Source organism: Petromyzon marinus, chromosome 1 (genome assembly GCF_048934315.1).
Source record: "Petromyzon marinus isolate PM22_M1 ecotype Great Lakes invasive population chromosome 1, UKy_Petmar_22M1.pri1.0, whole genome shotgun sequence".
Lineage (NCBI taxonomy): Eukaryota > Metazoa > Chordata > Hyperoartia > Petromyzontiformes > Petromyzontidae > Petromyzon > Petromyzon marinus.
Genome location: NC_133667.1, coordinates 30,195,233 through 30,212,615, shown reverse-complemented (window position 1 = coordinate 30,212,615; position 17,383 = coordinate 30,195,233). Strand labels below are relative to the sequence as shown.

At 53.0% G+C, this 17,383-nt stretch overlaps 1 protein-coding gene across 5 annotated transcripts in view; it reads right to left on the bottom strand.

Moving 5' to 3' along the window:
* Positions 1-5,269: 5,269 nt before the first annotated feature.
* The window catches only part of MAP2K5 (mitogen-activated protein kinase kinase 5), a 125,338-nt gene continuing 113,224 nt past the window's right edge, over positions 5,270-17,383 (bottom strand). For 3 of the 5 annotated variants that reach the window (XM_032948491.2, XM_032948506.2, XM_032948523.2), the window contains 2 exons: positions 9,303-9,403; positions 5,270-9,006 (listed from right to left, as the gene is read on the bottom strand). In XM_032948491.2, the coding sequence (XP_032804382.2) occupies positions 8,877-9,006; positions 9,303-9,403 (231 nt within the window). In that variant the 3' untranslated portion in view covers positions 5,270-8,876. The remainder of the gene's footprint in view (positions 9,007-9,302; positions 9,404-17,383) is intronic. The other 2 variants (XM_032948498.2, XM_032948514.2) reach the window with 1 other exon arrangement.

The following is a 17,383-nucleotide window of genomic DNA, read 5'->3' as shown; positions in this document are numbered from 1 at the left end:
AGCCTTCAACCCCCCCCCCCAACTCATCCCTCCCAATAGCGGACACACTCACCCCGAGCCCGACATTAATTTGAAACAAGGGGAAGGTAAAAAAACACGTGTTTTTTTACTCCTCTTCTTGATCCTCTCCCCGTCTCCCCCCACTTCTACCCCCCCCCCCTCCGCCTTACCCCCCCCCCCTCCCCCCGACAACCCCCCGCCGCTACCTAAGAATACACCCCCACCTCCTCTATCCTCAAATTCCATACCCCAACTCATCCCTTACGATGGCAAACGAACCTCACCCCCAACTTGACAGTGCTCATTTGAAACAAAAAGGGAAGATCTCCTTTGTCGTGCTCTTGTTTCATCTTCATGTCTCCCCCCCCCCCCACCAATCTCTCACCCCCACTCATCCCATCCGAGAGCGAACGCACTCACCCCAACCGGTTTGACATGTTCATTTGAAACAGAGACGATCTTTATTTTGTCGTGTTTTTGGTTCATCTACTTGTCCCCCCCCCATCACACCCCCCCTCCCCGCGACTCCAGCCCTCCCTCCCCCCTCTGCCCCCAGCACCACCTAAGCATCAGCCACCCCCTCCCTGCGTAATTACATCCCCGACAGCATTGGTTTAATACTCGTCAAACAAGACACCGTGCAGATTGCGAAGGGAAAGTCAATTAAGCGGCATTGCCCGCGCATGAGACATCAGTCGGAGGGAAATTCTTACACCACACTCCCTCCTCCTCCCCCCCCCCCCCCCAATCACCACGGTCCAGCCCATGCCACATTTAGGCCTTGACACTCGTCAGCCCGTCTGGAGCAAGCGCTGTTTGCGAGCTTCTATTATGGACAAAAACACGCCGCGGTTGCATTAAAGTCTCAAGCGCCGATGTTCACACGCGTGACGGGGTACACATTTAAGGCCGAATCGACCTATCCGGAGGCCGCTCGAACAGGCGAATAGATACCACGTGCTCACTCGGCGCTTACCTACGGCCTGGAATTATCATACACGCGACGCGCACACACACAAAGCATTAGATGTGTTCGTTTCGTGCGATCCGATTGGAGAACGCCTATTTAAATCTTGACTTAAAGCTTTCGTGACAGCAAGGAATTCATATTCTTTGGGTCTTTCGGTAAAGTCACGTAGATGGGTTGCATTCAAGTATCAAGCGCTGATGTGTTTTGTTATTTTTTGTTCTTTTCTTTGAACCTACCTACGTGACTTTACCGAAATACCCAAAGAGTATGGCACGCAAGGCGGTGGTGGGGCCGACACCACGCATGCCAGGCCATCTGAGATCCTATAGCAGAGCTAAGGATGTTGAACACAGCCTCTCGCAGAGGAAGGTGCCGCTATTCCATTTAGGCAGAGTGAACCGTCCATGATACGTTATGCTTCGAGATCATTCATTACCGGTGTTGTGCATAATGGGCGGAGATCGAACTCGGGCGGACAGTCTTAGGGGAGTTGATGAAACTACTGCATTGCAAACCTCGCACAACGATCCACTTCTCTCGCCCGACGGTAGAAGCTCACTGGCGGAATGCGTCGAAAATCTCACACGGATCCGGGAGATTCTCAGACAGTCCGATCTGCATATACCCAGGATGGATCGCAGGCAAGGCAGCTTGAATGTGTCAAGGCGGTGCAGGTGTTCCTCAGCAGCGGGGGTGGGGGGTCCACGTTTCGTAAGCATAGGTTCTTCGGAGAGAGGGAGCAAGATTGCGGCTGAGAATTCACGGGAGTTTCGTGTGGAGCCTCCAACGCGGCGTTACGCAGCTGATGAACGGGAGTGCTGCTCGACCGATTCAGAACGAGACCTCCACGCTCCAAGCCGGAGATGGCCATGAGCACACTGCCCAGGCAGATGTTCTACAAAAACAGTCAGACAATGTACAGCACTCGTTACCATCCCCTTACGGATGGTAGAAGGGGAGGCGATGCAAACATTGATTTGTGATGGCAGGCCGGCGAGGCAATTTCCACTCCAACCGCAAAGGCAAAGATCTCCCTTACAGGATTAACTGACTATCGGGGCAAGTGCTGTTAGCAAGATCCTATGAAGGCCGGAACGGCACGCGAGATAGTGCGTGACAAGAACCACGCCCGGCCGCCTTGGCCTATTGGCGATGTTACATACCGCTTCAGGTACTCATTTGAGGATGACTCGACCTAGGGAAGGCCCAGAGCCGGTTCAGATAAATCGTTACTTGGTGTTGGTGGCCGTGAGCGGGAATTGAACTCGGATCTCTGGATTCATCGCGCAACGCAAAGTGCTAACCATTGCAACACAGACACGCCAGCGATGTTACATCAGCTGGAGCGTCTCTGGACTGCAGTACCGCGTTTGTGTGTAACGGCTGCTTCCTCCGACTGGATAACTCCCCCGTTAATGACTTCTATAAGTAAATAAACAAACACGTCTAAGTACATCCATGCCTCAAAGAGCTTGGGGCAGCACTCATCTCAACTGACATGCGGCCTTTAGTCAATGGTGGAAATTCCACATTCCCACGACGTGGGGCCAATCTTTGAAAAGGGAAGACCAGTGCCCACTTATTAAAAGAGTGGTATAGTTCTCATTCTATTGACCCTGCGAGAAGAATGGACTGTATCGACCCCAGAATGGGATCGTAACTTACAACCTACTCAACGGTGAATAATTTTTGGAAACCGTGTACACGTGCCTGATTACAGCTCCTTGTCTTGTCGGGAGAAGATACATGGGCAGTACCTAAAAGTCACGGTGTCCACCTGCGTATCCGTGACACAGGGAGGCAGACCGAGAGAGGGGCATTCGATTTAAGTGGGTGAAGGCGGTGGCATTGGCATATCGCCATAAAACAAACACAATGACGCGCAAAATAAACACGACACGATAATCGGTCGATGGCTCAGATCGGAGGAGGCTAACTCGATGGGGGTGGAGCCATCGTTAATCAATTAGACGAAGCGTTAAGTTACAATTAGACGAAGCGTTAAGACGAAGCGTTAAGTTACAACGCTTGGCTGAGCGATCGCTCGCTTGTATCAAGTTAAGCAACGACGCCTCCTGTTACGCGGGCAGCCCTCGCCAGCCACGGTGTATCAATGTCACCGAGATGGGTCAACTCTCCCTCCCTCCCATGGTCTCTGCTTCCCTCTCCATCGTCCTTGCATCCATCCACCCTCCCTCTTCCTCCCATCCATCTCCATTCTTATCCTTCCTGCATCCATCCTCCCTCTCACCCTCTCTGCGACCATCCATCCCCATTCCTCACTTCCATCCATCCTCCCTCTCTTCCTCCCATCCACAATCTGCCCCCATCCACCCGCCTCCCTCCCCACCCTCTCTGCTCCCCATCCATCCCTCTCCTCCAGTGCTCTCCCTCCTGATCAACATCAACCCACCAAACAGGAGCAGATATTCATCTTCTTGGTTCTTTCGGTAAAGTCACGTAGAATGGAATGGAACAGATGAGACGTGAATCGCTTCCTTACCTAGGGCCAAATAGCTCTTTCAAGTTCGTAAGAAAGTTTTTTTTTGGGTTAGTTCGCGTAATTGTGTGTCGTTAACCCGCCACCGCCCAGCACAGCCAATTAGTAAGGTTTGTCGCGTAAACCAAACGCGCCAATTCGTTACTACTTCAGACCACCGGTCTGTTAAAAAGAAAATCCACAACATTTACAATTTGAGGAACGATGTTTCGCCGGTAATTACCTCCAGCATCATCGGGCGATTTTACCTTTGTTGGGAAACCACACGCACTGACAACCCAACACACCTCAGTCACGTGTCACTGCAAGATCCCTCTCCCCTCTACAGTGACAGAAGTCATTGTGATTGCACCCCCCACGCCTCTAGGCCCCGATGAGTATGGACATGATGCTTGCAGTGTCCAATATATATCGCTTGCAGGCTTTTTTTACTTGGTTGGTCTCATGTGCTACCTTGGAGCGTGGAGTTACGTGGAGCCCAAGAGGCAGAGGTTTTCCAGATTTCTGGCGCATGTATATGTTGAACTTCTTTCGCACCGTACGTAGCCAACCGTACTAATCGGGAGGTGCGGCGTAGACATTTGTAAGACTCTCAAGAGCTCGCCGTGACGCGATAAGAGTTTGGAAGGCAGATGGAAGTACTGTACAGCAAAGTAGGTTCGTGAAGCCACCTCGTGTGGATGTTTTGTTGCGTAATTCCAAAGGTACGCAAGGTGAGTTTCGTCAACCATACAAAAAAAACGTAATTTGGAGATTGGGCAAAGTTTCAACTCAATACGTGCCCCCCAACAGCCCAAGGATAAAAAAAATACGACTTAAATCTTTCATGACTGCAGGAATTCATATTCTTTGGGTCTTTCGGTAAAATTACGTAGATAGGTTAAAAGAAAATAAAAAAACTACGACGTTTCGATCGCAACACAAGCGGTCGTCATCAGGAAAAGGGGGTTAGCCTAAGGCAAACTGTTTTAAACCTTTATAAACAGTTTGCCTTGAGAGGCTAACCCCCTTTAACTGATGACCGCTTGTGTTGCGATCGAAACGTCGTAGTTTTGTTATTTTCTGTGAACCTATCTACGTGACTTTACCGAAATACCCAAAGAAGATAAAAATAAGTTTTAGACTCACCGAGGCTTACATGAAGTGATAAGCTAATGTCAGGCAATGGCTCTTCTTCGGTAGATTTACTTTCGCTTGGTTATTGCACTTTAGTGTGGAATATTGAAAACTTTGGAACAAGTTGACATAACGGTTTTAGATTGATGTAAGAGGTCAGTCATTCCACTTTCTCTCTCTGCTCCGAAGAATCACCACTTGGGGAAACCATCATTGACAGCCAAGCTCCATCCACTGAAGCATGAAAGCCTCCCCAAGTCAAAAAAGTTCGACCATTATTGCACACATATATATTGAAGGGTAGTGTCGATGAATAATGAAGAAAGTTTAGCTTCTCGTTTGTGATTGTGCACCTCTGCCTTGGCAGTACGTGGATGGTCTTCTTGTGGAGCGACTTTCAAGTAACGATGTGTGGTGACGACGATAATTGATGACGACAATCATTGATGATGATGACGACCATTAATGATGACGACCATTGATGATGACGAAGATCATTGATGACGATCACTGATGATCACTGATGATGACGACGATCACGGATGATGACGACGATCATTGATGATGATCATTGATGACGACGACGCTCATTTAACAAGCGCAATGGAAGGGTAGGAAAGCGGCACGGGAAACGACTCGGTCCGTTTTAAACTAACTCACGCCACACGTTGCAAAACTCCCACTTCATTTATAACAAAAGTTTAATACTGAACACAAGCTACAACATAACATGTAAACTAATGAAAATTATAATGGGTTAGCAAACTCCACTGTCGAGAAAAAGATCCCCTCCCCCATGAATTTAGCCTCATAAACTGTCAGGGATAAGTGCTGTTAGCGAGCGCCTATTCAAGGCTGGCATGCCAGCACCACACACACTCGCGCTCTGACACCTTCAAATCTTTGGTACCGGTGCCGAAATTCAGCAACCCGTTACGCTCGGTCGTAATTTTAGGCTGAGCCGACCTACAGGATGCCCCCAAAAAAGGGGTTCAAATGCCAATGTTGTCTGCAGTTGTGCATCGTGGCCTGGTACTCAACCCGGGTAAGCGCGCTGTTTTCGAACCGATAAGACAACCAGAATCACTAAGCTGCACGCACACAAAGATCCCCTACGCAGCCTCCACGTGCTGTTTGGGGGCAAAGCGCAGCGAGCGAGCACCTATAAACGGCCGGGGCACTGCACACGAGGGGGTGGGTGACCAGCACCATTCTTGGCTTGCCTTCGTCTCCCCAGTGCTGATATTTTCACACTTTGGTCAAGCCCATCTAGGGGAGGGCCCAGGACCATCATTTCAGATGTCCGTCCCTTGTGTTGACCTTAAGCGGGAATCGAACACCACGACACCGCCGGGGACACAGTCGTCCACGCATTGCAAAACAAAGGTCAACCGTATAGCCTCGAACAGACTGTTGGGGCAAGTGGTGTTAGCGAGCACCGAGCGAAGGCCGTGCCACCTGTGCACGAGGTGGTGGTGGTGGTGCAGTCAGCACCACGCCTGGCCCACCCGCGTCTTGTCTCGTCCTCGACCAAGTGTTCTTTCTTGATGTAAAACTTTCGTGACTGCAGTAATCCATACTCAGTGTTTTTTTGTTGTTGCAAGGCCCGCGGGCCCCTGGCGGGCCCTGGTGACTCCTCGTGGCCTTTAGTGCGGGCCCCTGACGTGCGGTGCGCCCCCCGACAAACACTGCCCCTCCCCTCCCCCCCCCCCCTATCATCATCGTGCTGTCAAACCCCAAAAGTTTCAAATGGTGTGGCGGCCCTTAGACTGATGGTGTCTTATCGGCGAAAGTGCCCCCCCCACCCCCTCTGAACATTTGTGACGAAAACTGCCCTGGGAGGTGGAAAGCCCAGGGCAGTTTGAGATGGAAGTGATGATGCAGGCCAGTTGCGATCATAACTTTCGCCCGCACTCTCCTGTACTGCGCCCGAGCGTGAAACGTTACAAATCGTCGTTAACTCGTAAGCACAACCGATGGATAAAGTACACACTTTCGGGCGACGACGACCCGATTTCCGATAACAGTTTCACAAAAGCTTAGGTCGGCATCGTCTCGGCAAACCCTGTCGCGCAATAAATAAGCTGCCGCTTTGGGCCGAGTCGTTCCAGTCGAGCGCTGGGTAACACAACAATTTGTGTTTGCGTGCACGGCACCTGCCAGCGAGCCTCCAAGTGCACCTAGCCTGGCACAAGCGCCGTGGTGATGTCACCGCCGCTCAGTGGCGAATGGCGGTTGTTGTGTACGCGCACGTGTGTGTGTGTGTGCGTGTGCGTGGCTGAGTGTGGAGGTTGGCCTTTAACGCCGCTGAAACTTGTAAAACAGCGTCGATCTTTAGGCGAACAGGAAACACCACGGGACCTTTTTAAACCCTTTCTGGCAATAAAGCAGGAGGCGTTAAGATGTTCAAACACCAAATAAGACACCTTTGCCAAGGAATCTAAGTCTACATTAACCACACGTACTTGTGGTGAACATGCAAACAAAACATGCCCTGGTAATTTCTGAGGCCTTGTCCTTCAAACTGATTGGCCTACACCAGACACACCAAGCCGCCTTCTGTGTGACCTCGTCTCACTGCCAGTGTCGCACCTGAGAACAACGCCAAACGGTGAGCAGGACACATTTTACGTCGCCATCGGCTTGCACTGCATGTCACGTGGCGAACAAACACCCAACGGGCACGCGGGCAGCACAGGGGCGCTGCCTTCAAATGATATAAATTGAAATAATCATCCAGCACGTGCTGGCGTTGGTGGCCAACATATTTAACTAACTGCCCGTGCGTTGCCTTACGATGTTCATAAATAAATACTGCAAACGCGACGGATCACAGCTGATGGCGATGGCTATAATTGTAACTAATTGCTGGCTCGCTATTAATTGTAACGAATTCAAATGCGCAGCATTTATGACAACATGCGAACTTTACACGTGACACACGACTACTGTAATTAGCACAACGCAGCAACATCTTTATGGACTTGTGTTCATTTCCACTCACGCTAACAACGTTCTGTGTTCTATTAATATATCAATTTGTGTATATGTCATTATTCTTGGAGACCGGTGCAACTTGTCTGTACAATTCCATAGAAAGTCCAAAGGGCATGTCGGCATGTCCAATCTTGATTCGAAGCTTTCGTGACCGCAGCAATCCATACTCTTTGGTTCTTTCGGTAAAGTCACGTAGGTAGAAAAATAAAATAATTATTTGTATTCGTTTTATTTTGCTATGGAAATGTTTTATTTATTCATTTAATTTTTCTACCCACGTGACTTTATCGAAAGAACCAAAGGGCATGTCCAATGTTAACACTCTCGAGTGGAGTGCATTTGTTTTCGAATTGGCACCAAATGTTGTGGTGCAACCGAGTCCAGCCGCATGCTCCTGGTCACGTGAGGTCGTGGCGGTGGCTAGGAGATGTTAACTCCCTCGCCTGGTATGCAGGAGGTTCGCGGGTTCGATCCCGAACCCTGACGCCTGCTCTATATTTGAAGTTGGCGTGTTCTCCCCGCGGTCGTGTGGACTTTTCTCCGGTTTTTATCCCTTCACATTTGGAATCGACGTGAGTTTATAGAGTATTTGGCTGCTATGAATGTGAACGCGATAAGCTATACTTCGTTGAGCTATGAACTGTGGCCAGGTCACTTATGAAAAAAAAGAACTATAATAGCTCAGTGGGCCTTACATTGTAAAATAAAAAAAGAGTTCCAGTTTTTGTTAGGTCACGGGGTCACGGTTCTGTTGCGCTAAACTTCTTTGTGCATAGGCAGAACCGTGGCAGCGACACTTTTTTTTGTTCAAGCCAACGAGTGTCAATAAAAAAAGGTAAGAAAACGTCCTCGTGTGTCTGTGTATATATATATGTGCGCATGTGTCAGTGTGCGCGACATCCAAGTGTGTGTGCGCATGTATATGAGCGCATGTCTGCTGCATGCGCTCACGTACGTGCACATATTCTCATCCCAGTCGGTTAACCGCAACAGGCAATGGGTCTGTCGCGTGCCCTCCTGCCAGCGAGCCTTCGACGCCTCCCGGGGCCTCCGGGTCACCCAGCTTGTCACAAGTGTTGCGGTGACAGCCACCAACACCTCAGTGGCGAACGGCGGCCTTTGCTGTATATTTCTTGCGTGCGTATCGATAGACCCGCGTGTGTGCGTGCGTGCGTGCGTGCGTGCGAGCGAGCGAGCGAGGGAGCTTATAACAGAGTCCTTCACTCAAAGAGTCCGAAAACGACGTAACCTCCTTGTCCTGCTCGCGTCGTTCAGGCACTGCCGTCCACGCACTCAGCGAGCAAGCGAAGAGGTCACGGGGTCAGACGGGGGCGTTGGCCCTCCTCTCTTCCAGGCTGCGACACACCCACATGGACACCACCTCCGCGTTGCCATCGTCGAACTGCTTGATGAACTGGTGAACCTTCGGGGGGGTTTGTGGGAGAGAGAAGCAGGCGGAGCGGCGGTCAAAGTCGGTCCGTCGGTGGTCGCATCGGGTACACGCAGTAGCGGAGCCAGTGTGGGGGGCAAGGGGTGACCTTGGTCCCCCCGCCCCCCCCCCTGACCCCACACTGGTGACCTTTGTCCCCCCTGGTGGCCAAAGCTACGAGTTGGGGCCCCGTTGAAGGGACTTTTATTATTGATGTTGCTCTATTTACCGCCCTATATGACCCCTGCCCCGACATCTATGCTTCCCCACCTTTATGAACCTGCACCAACCGGCGTGGTGAAGTACGGTGAAAAGGCCCCGACAACCGGCCCGGCGCAGCGAGGCCCTCGCGGAACGGGGTTGCGCATGCACGCACTGCTTCCATCGCGAACTTTTAATGTCAGCGGGCAGCGCGGAGCGTCCGGCAGGACAGAGAGAACAGCGGCTCACATCACGTTACTTGAACGCCACAAGCAATGTGGGTGAACTGACTTAACGGTGAGGAGGAGGGGGAGCGGTGTGGGGGGAGAGGCAAGGGGGGGGGGGGGGGTGGGGGTGTAAGGGGTACGGGGTTGGGGAGCGCACACGTAGAGGAGTGCGGGGCTAATGCAATAGTTTCAATGCGGGAGGTTGCTTTGTCAATACGCGGCTTTCGGCCCTAAGCGGTAAAAGCGGCGCGGCTTAAAGAGGCCGCATCGACAGCGATCTCGGTCGTCCGTCACGCGCCCAGCTCTCAGGTGTTAACCGCCATCGACAGCTGCCTCCCCCGCGCGGCACGACCCATCATCAATATCATTTTCTCCCGACGACGGCGACGAAGCGCCGTCAGCGCCGCTCCGATCATCTCCGGCTTAGGCGGGAACCTGCGGCGAAGCTCCGTCGCCGTTTGGGAGATGATGTGGGAGGAGGTGGTGGGGGGGGGGTGGGTGATGGTGAGAGAAGGGAGGAGGGGAGGGGGAGCGGGGTCAAGGAGGGAGGGAATCAATGGCAGTTGTCGCTAGTCACTGTTCACTTGCGTTAGAGCGATGCCAGATACGAGGCTGGACATGATACGGGGCGCCATCGCGTGCGTACTGGAGGAGCCCTCGATTCACCCGGCCCCTCGTTGAGCGGTGCGCGGGAGGGCACGAGGGTGGATCCACGTGCCCTGTGGGCGAGCGGTCGAGCAGGCGATCGGGTGAGCGAGCGCTTAAAGCGGGTGGGGGCGAGCAGGTGCGTGAGCGGGGGGGGTGGGGGGAGGTGGAACGAACGAGCGAGCAAGCAACTGGGCAGAGGACGCAAGTGAACGAGTGAGCGACATTGATGCGGAAGGGTTAAACGAGCAGGTGAACGAGTGAGTCGGCAAGTTGGTGAGAGAGCTAGCGAGCGAGCGAGCGGTCGGACGGGGCAAGCCGGAGGGCCGTCAGCCAACGCCAACCGCCCACAATGTCCTCCGCGGCTCTCGTCACTCAGATCGCAGCGCTCGCTCGCCGGCGTGGGATACGCCGGCGACTAACGGGGTCGGAGTGGGGGTGGCGCGGGGGAGGGGAGCGGGGCCGCGAGGGACGCACAGTGCCGACGGAAAAAATTAACAAATGCCGTGCGCTGCGTGAATTATGAATGGGAATGAGCGCGCACGCCGGGACATTCCACCCGAGCTGGGTCGATCGACAAGAAACGGGCCGAAAACAGACGACTGCAACGCGAGGGGTTGACTTTTTTTAAAAATCTGAGATGAAAACACCGCTCGACGCGCCCGGCGAATGCCGTCGGTGCCGTCGTCTCATCAACGTCGCCAGCGACATCGCCATCATCGCGATCTCAGCCGACCCCCGCCCCTACCTATCGCATCTGTGTCGCCCAGTGGCGTAGCTAGAGAGTGTGCAGGCGGTGCCATTGCACCAGGGCCCAGGGGTCGGTGGGGTCCAGCCACCAGGCAATGAAGAGCAGAGAAGCTGGACAAGGCCTCCCACCCACCCACCCCCCCATTTTATTTCATGCACCATGGCACCGTGCCAACCACACTACGCCACTGCTGTCACTGCCTAAATATTTTATCAAGTGAGCTGATGGAACCTCATAAAATACGTCTGAAGGTGTCAACGGCATGATTAACGGTGGCAGAGCGTTCCGTAACTTTGCAGGCGGGCGTTGGAAACGCAAAAATGCTTTCCGCAAATTCTGCCGACGTCAAGCCGCCAACTGATCCCCTCGTCGCCCGGTGCAATCATTCCGCCAGGGTGGCCGCTGGCATTTCTCCACGCCACACGCGAAATGCCACGGCAAAATAATTTCACATCCTCGCCCCAGCTTCGTTTTGCTTGTGAACGCAAACCGGGTCCCGGGCGCTTAACGGGCGTTTCATCGCCGAGTGAGCTGCGGGAACATGGCGTATAGTGACACAAACACACCAACACGGACACAGACCACAGCCAAAACAAAACAGAGATCCCTCCCTGTAGCCATTGGGGCAAGTGTTGTTAGTGAGCACCTACGAAGGCCGTTATGGTGCACGAGAGGGTTCAGTGTTGCCAGTAGCCAGCCACGCCCGGCCACTTTTGCCTCTCCAGTGGCGATGTTTACACATTGCACCAGCTACTCCTTTATGGCCGAGTCAATCTAGGACAGGTCCAGGATCATCAGTTCAGATATTCACCACCGATGTTGGCCATGGCCGGGATCTGAACTCGGGATTTCGAGTTTCCTAGCTCAGTGAGCCAACCATAACACACTGCTGCTCTGCAGACTCTATCTGTTGGCTACAGTAACAAAGACAAAGATCCCCTGTGCAGCCTACACAGCCTGTTAGGGCAAGGGCCGTGAGTGAGCACCTATGGAGGCACACAGTGCCAGAGACACACAGTGACACATACAGGCACACAGCACACGAAGATAAAGAAAAGCTCCCCCGTATAGCCTTAATAGACTGTTGGGCAAGTGCTGTTAGTGAGCACCTATGAAAGTCGGCAAGGCACACGAGGGGTTGTGTGTGGCCAGCACCATGCCCGGCCGTCTTTGTCTCCCCAGTAAGGATGTTTACACACTTCACCAGGTAATCATTTGAGGCTGTGTCGACCCAGGGGACGCCCAGGACCAATTTAGATAATCGTCACTGGTGTTGGTGGCCGTGAGCAGGAATCGAACTCGGGTCGCCAGGTTCGTAGCGTGGCGTAGCGCTAACCGCCACACTACCGCTCCCCCCACACACACAGTGACACACAGTGACTCAGAGACACACAGTGACACACACCGTGACACACAGAGACACACAGTGACACACAGAGACACACAGTGATACACAGTGACTCAGAGACACACAGTGACACACACAGGCACGCAGCGCACACACACACACCGTGACACACAGAGACGCACAGAGTGACACACACACACCGTGACACACAGGGACACACAGTGACACACACACACACACCGTGACACACAGAGACACACAATGACACACAGAAACACACAATGACACACAGAGACACACAGAGTGACACACACACCGTGACACACAGTGATACACAGTCACTCAGAGACACACAGTGACACACACACGCCGTGACACACAGAGACACACAGTGACATACAGAAACACACAGAGACACACAGTGATACACAGTGACTCAGAGACACACAGTGACACACACAGGCACTCAGCGCGCACACACACACACACACCGTGACACACAGAGTGCCACACATTGACTCAGAGACACACAGTGACACACACACACTGTGACACACAGAGAAACAGTGACACACAGAGACACACAGTGACACACACACACCGTGACACACAGTGATACACAATCACTCAGAGACACACAGTGATACACGCACACCGTGACACACAGTGACACACAGAGACACACAGTGATACACAGTGACTCAGAGACACACAGTGACACACACAGGCACGCAGGGCACACACACACACACCGTGACACACAGAGACGCACAGAGTGACACACAGTGACTCAGAGACACACAGTGACACACACACACCGTGACACACACACACCGTGACAGAGACACACAGTGACACACAGAGACGCACAGAGTGACACACACACCGTGACACACAGAGACACACAGTGACACACACACAGACACACAGTGATACACAGTGACTCAGAGACACACAGTGACACACACAGGCACGCAGCGCACACACACACACACCGTGACACACAGAGACGCACAGAGTGACACACAGTGACTCAGAGACACACAGTGACACACACACACCGTGACACACAGAGACACACAGTGACACACAGAGACGCACAGAGTGACACACACACCATGACACACAGAGACACACCGTGACACACAGAGACACACAGTGACACACAGAGACACACAGTGACACACAGAGACACACAGTGACACACACATACCGTGACACACAGAGACACAGTGACTCAGAGACACACAGTGACACACACAGGCACACAGTGACACACACACACACCGTGACACACAGAGACACACAGTGACACACAGAGACGCACAGAGTGACACACACACACCGTGACACACAGAGACACACAGTGACACACCGTGACACACAGAGTGACACACACGCCGTGACACACAGAGACACACAGTGACACACAGAGACACAGTGACACACAGTAACACACACACATCGTGACACACAGAGACACACCGTGACACACAGAGACACACAGTGACACACACACACCGTCATACACAGAGACACACAGTGACACACAGAGACGCACAGAGTGACACACAGAGACACACAGTGACACACACACACACCGTCATACACAGAGACACACAGTGACACACAGAGACGCACAGAGTGACACACAGTGACACACAGAGACACACAGAGACGCACAGAGACACAGTGACACACAGAAACGCACAGAGTGACACACACACCGTGACACACCGTGACACACAGTGACACACACACCGTGACACACAGAGACACACAGTGACACACAGAGACGCACCGTGACACACAGAGACACACAGTGACACACGGAGACACACAGTGACACACATAGACACACAGTGACACACAGAGACACACAGAGACACACAGTGACTCAGAGACACACAGAGACGCACAGAGTGACACACACACCGTGACACACAGAGACACACAGTGTGACACACAGAGACACAGTGTGACACACACACACCGTGACACACAAGTCACGTAATGTCGGCGCCACTCTGAAACAGACTTTGAAAACGAGCACGACAGGAAATATTTTTTCGGGGGGTGGGCTGGGGGAGGACGGAGGGGTTTCGCGAGGCCGGGCAGGATTAGTGCTGCCTGGACGCGATGGGCAGTGCACTCAGACATAATGGAATCCCCTCCGTCGCGAGTGAGAGATAGAGTGAGAGACAGGGGGGAAAAAAACAGCAAAAAGCGAGGGCCTTTTAAAATGGCAGCAATAAGCTTAGAGGCCTAATGAGGGCTTAAAGCTTGCGGAGGGATAAACGGGACGTGCATTTTCTGCACTCTGATCTGTCCCCCAGACGTGCCGTCGTTTTGCGGGCAAGTGCGCAGTTTTCCGAAAAACATCGCTAAACACGCGCCCCGCCTCTCCTCTCCTCTCTCTTCTCTCCTCTCTCTCTCTCCTCTCTCTTCTCTCCTCTCTCCTGTCTTTTCTCCTCTCCTCTCTCTTCTCTCGCCTCCGTTCCAAATCTCCGCTCGGATCAATCCTCCGGCCCACCGCTAGCTCATCCCGCTAAACGGCACGCGGCAAGCCCAGAGAGCAAATTAAACACGCCTTTAATTAATCTCCAATTAATCCTTAATTGGACGAAATAAAGAAAACAATCAACTCCGCACCCCCACCCCCCCCCGATTCCGCCCGCTAAAGCCACCCACGAAATGAGAGAGGGGGGTTACGAGATCGCTGGACGTGTACGTGAGTGTACGTGCGTGTATGTGTGCGTGTGTGTGTACGTGAGTGTGCGTGCGTGTATGTGTGCGTGTGCTTATGTGTGTACGTGAGTGTACGTGCATGTATGTGTGCGTGTGTACGTGTGCGTGCGTGTGCGTGTGTGTACGCGCACACACACACGCACACACGTGTGTGTACGCGCGTGTTCGTTTGGGGAGCGGTAGTGTAGTGGTCAGCGCTACGCTGCGCTACGAACCGGGCCACCCGGGTTTCGATTCCCGCTCACGGCCAACACCAGTGACGATTACACTATGTAACACAATTTTTGTTCCTGGGTAGTAAGTGTTATTTCCTAATTGCTTATGCCTCAAAAGTATAGAAAATGGATATTATTATTCCCCACAAATTTTGCTTTTGTGGCCAGGACTTTATGCGAACGAAAGACACAAATGCACACCACGTTTTCTCATTGTGTAAACATCGCCGATTCGGGAGACAAAGGCGGCCGGGCACGGTTGCCGGCGGCCCCGCTACTCGCTGACACCCCTTGCCCCCTCCCCCCCACGACGATCTGTTCAGGCTACTGTTAGATCCCCCGTGTAGCCTGTAACAGACTGTAGGGGCAAGTGCTGTTCGCGAGCACCTATGAAGGCCGGCACGGCACACTAGGGGGTGGGTGGCCAACACCACGCCCGGCCGCCTTTGTCTCCCCCAGTGGCGATGTTTACACATCGCACCAGGTTACTCATTTGAGGCTGAGTCGACCTAGGGGAGGCCCAGGACCGTTTCAGATAATCGTCACACTTGGTGTTGACAGTGAGCGGGAATCGTACCCGGGCCGCCGGGTTCGTAGCGCAGCGCGCTAACCGCTGCACCACCGCTCCGGCTACACACACGCACGCACACGGAGGGACGTGTTGTTGGGGGATGGTTGTTGCCTTCCTGGACCGGTCGATAACAACAACAACAACAGAAGGATGCGGCACGGCGAGTGCGGCCGGGCTCCGCTAACACGTTCACAATCGATTAGTCCCGCGGAGCGCCCGGGGAGGTCGGAGCCGTGATGCCTCTCCTCCTCCTCCTCCGCCGCCGCCGCCGCGCGCGCAAAAGCACATTAGCACATTTATGAAGTCGATGGAACAGCAAGCAAATTAATATCGGTAACCGGCGGGAAGTTAACCCCGTGTTACATTGATTAAAGCAAATTTAAATTCCTGTCAAGTCCACTTTGGCTCGCCGGCAAACTAGAATGCCGATTTCCACCCCCCCCCACTCTCTCTCCCCTCGCCCTTCCCCTTCTTCTACCGCTCGCTCGCTCTCCCCTCTGCCCTGCGACCTCCGTTTCCCCCACAAAGCACCCAACGACCCCCACGGACCCCCACGGACCCCCACGGACCCCCCCCACAACCGCCTCTCCCGAGCAACCGCTCCTAAAATCGCACCTCGGCTCACCGTTATCACCTCACTCACACGACCCCGCCGCCCTCAACCGGCCCCATAAGCAACGAGCGGTGTTGTTGTGACCTGGGCACAGACTACACGGAAAAAAAAACTTTTTTTTTAAAACACAAAATCTTTATCCTTACCATAAACGGCGTGGGGAGAGATATATAAAAAAACCCCAACATCGTCTCGGGATGACGGGACAGACGATGTCACCGAGAAATTTTAGTTTCGGCTCGAAATTGCTCGGCCAGTGTAGCATGGTATGTGTATGTGGGGGGGGGGGGGGGAGGTATCACCTTCACCTGCCTCTTGTGTGGGCCAGCAAGCTTTAGGGGGTTACCGCCTCTTGAGACACAAGGAACCCGCGACGCACCACGGGGGAGAATGTCGCAGCGAAGCAAGCGGGGAGAACTACCTGCGGATGCATCGACTCCGAGCGGCGCGTGACAGCAGCCACAGGTACCCAACACGAGACGCGTTTAATGCGCTGCGGAGACTTGCAGATATCTAAGGAGAGCCGCCTCAAGAATACGAGGGCGATGTCGTGGGAACACCGGGATAGGTGGACGTCATATAGGGGGGGGGGCCCTATCGCGGTATTACTGGAAGCAGTAAAGCAAGTAGGTCGCCGACCCATCTGTGTGGATTTGTGTCTCATGCTTCTTGTACGCGATCCCAAACACTCATTAAAGAATTGGCTCAAAATCCCGAGATAGCGCCCTCTCTATATATATAAAAAATAGTCTTGGGAGGTTTTCCTGGGTTAAAAAAACAATAATTACGATGAGTGACGGTGCGAGGTGAGATCGGTTATTGTGCAAGAGTGGAAGGGCGTGACAGCATTGACGGTCTATCCACCGCTGGACTTTCTTCCAGCGGTGGATAGACCGAAGCTGATTATAATATGATGTACACGTATACTCGCTGGCGGGAATGCAACCGACTGACCTGAACCCAAATGTGAACGTTCTACAAAAAGGTTAATCCGCTAATGGGTGCCGAGCCGTGCAATGGGATGATTGTGTATTTTATTTTGCTGTGTGAAC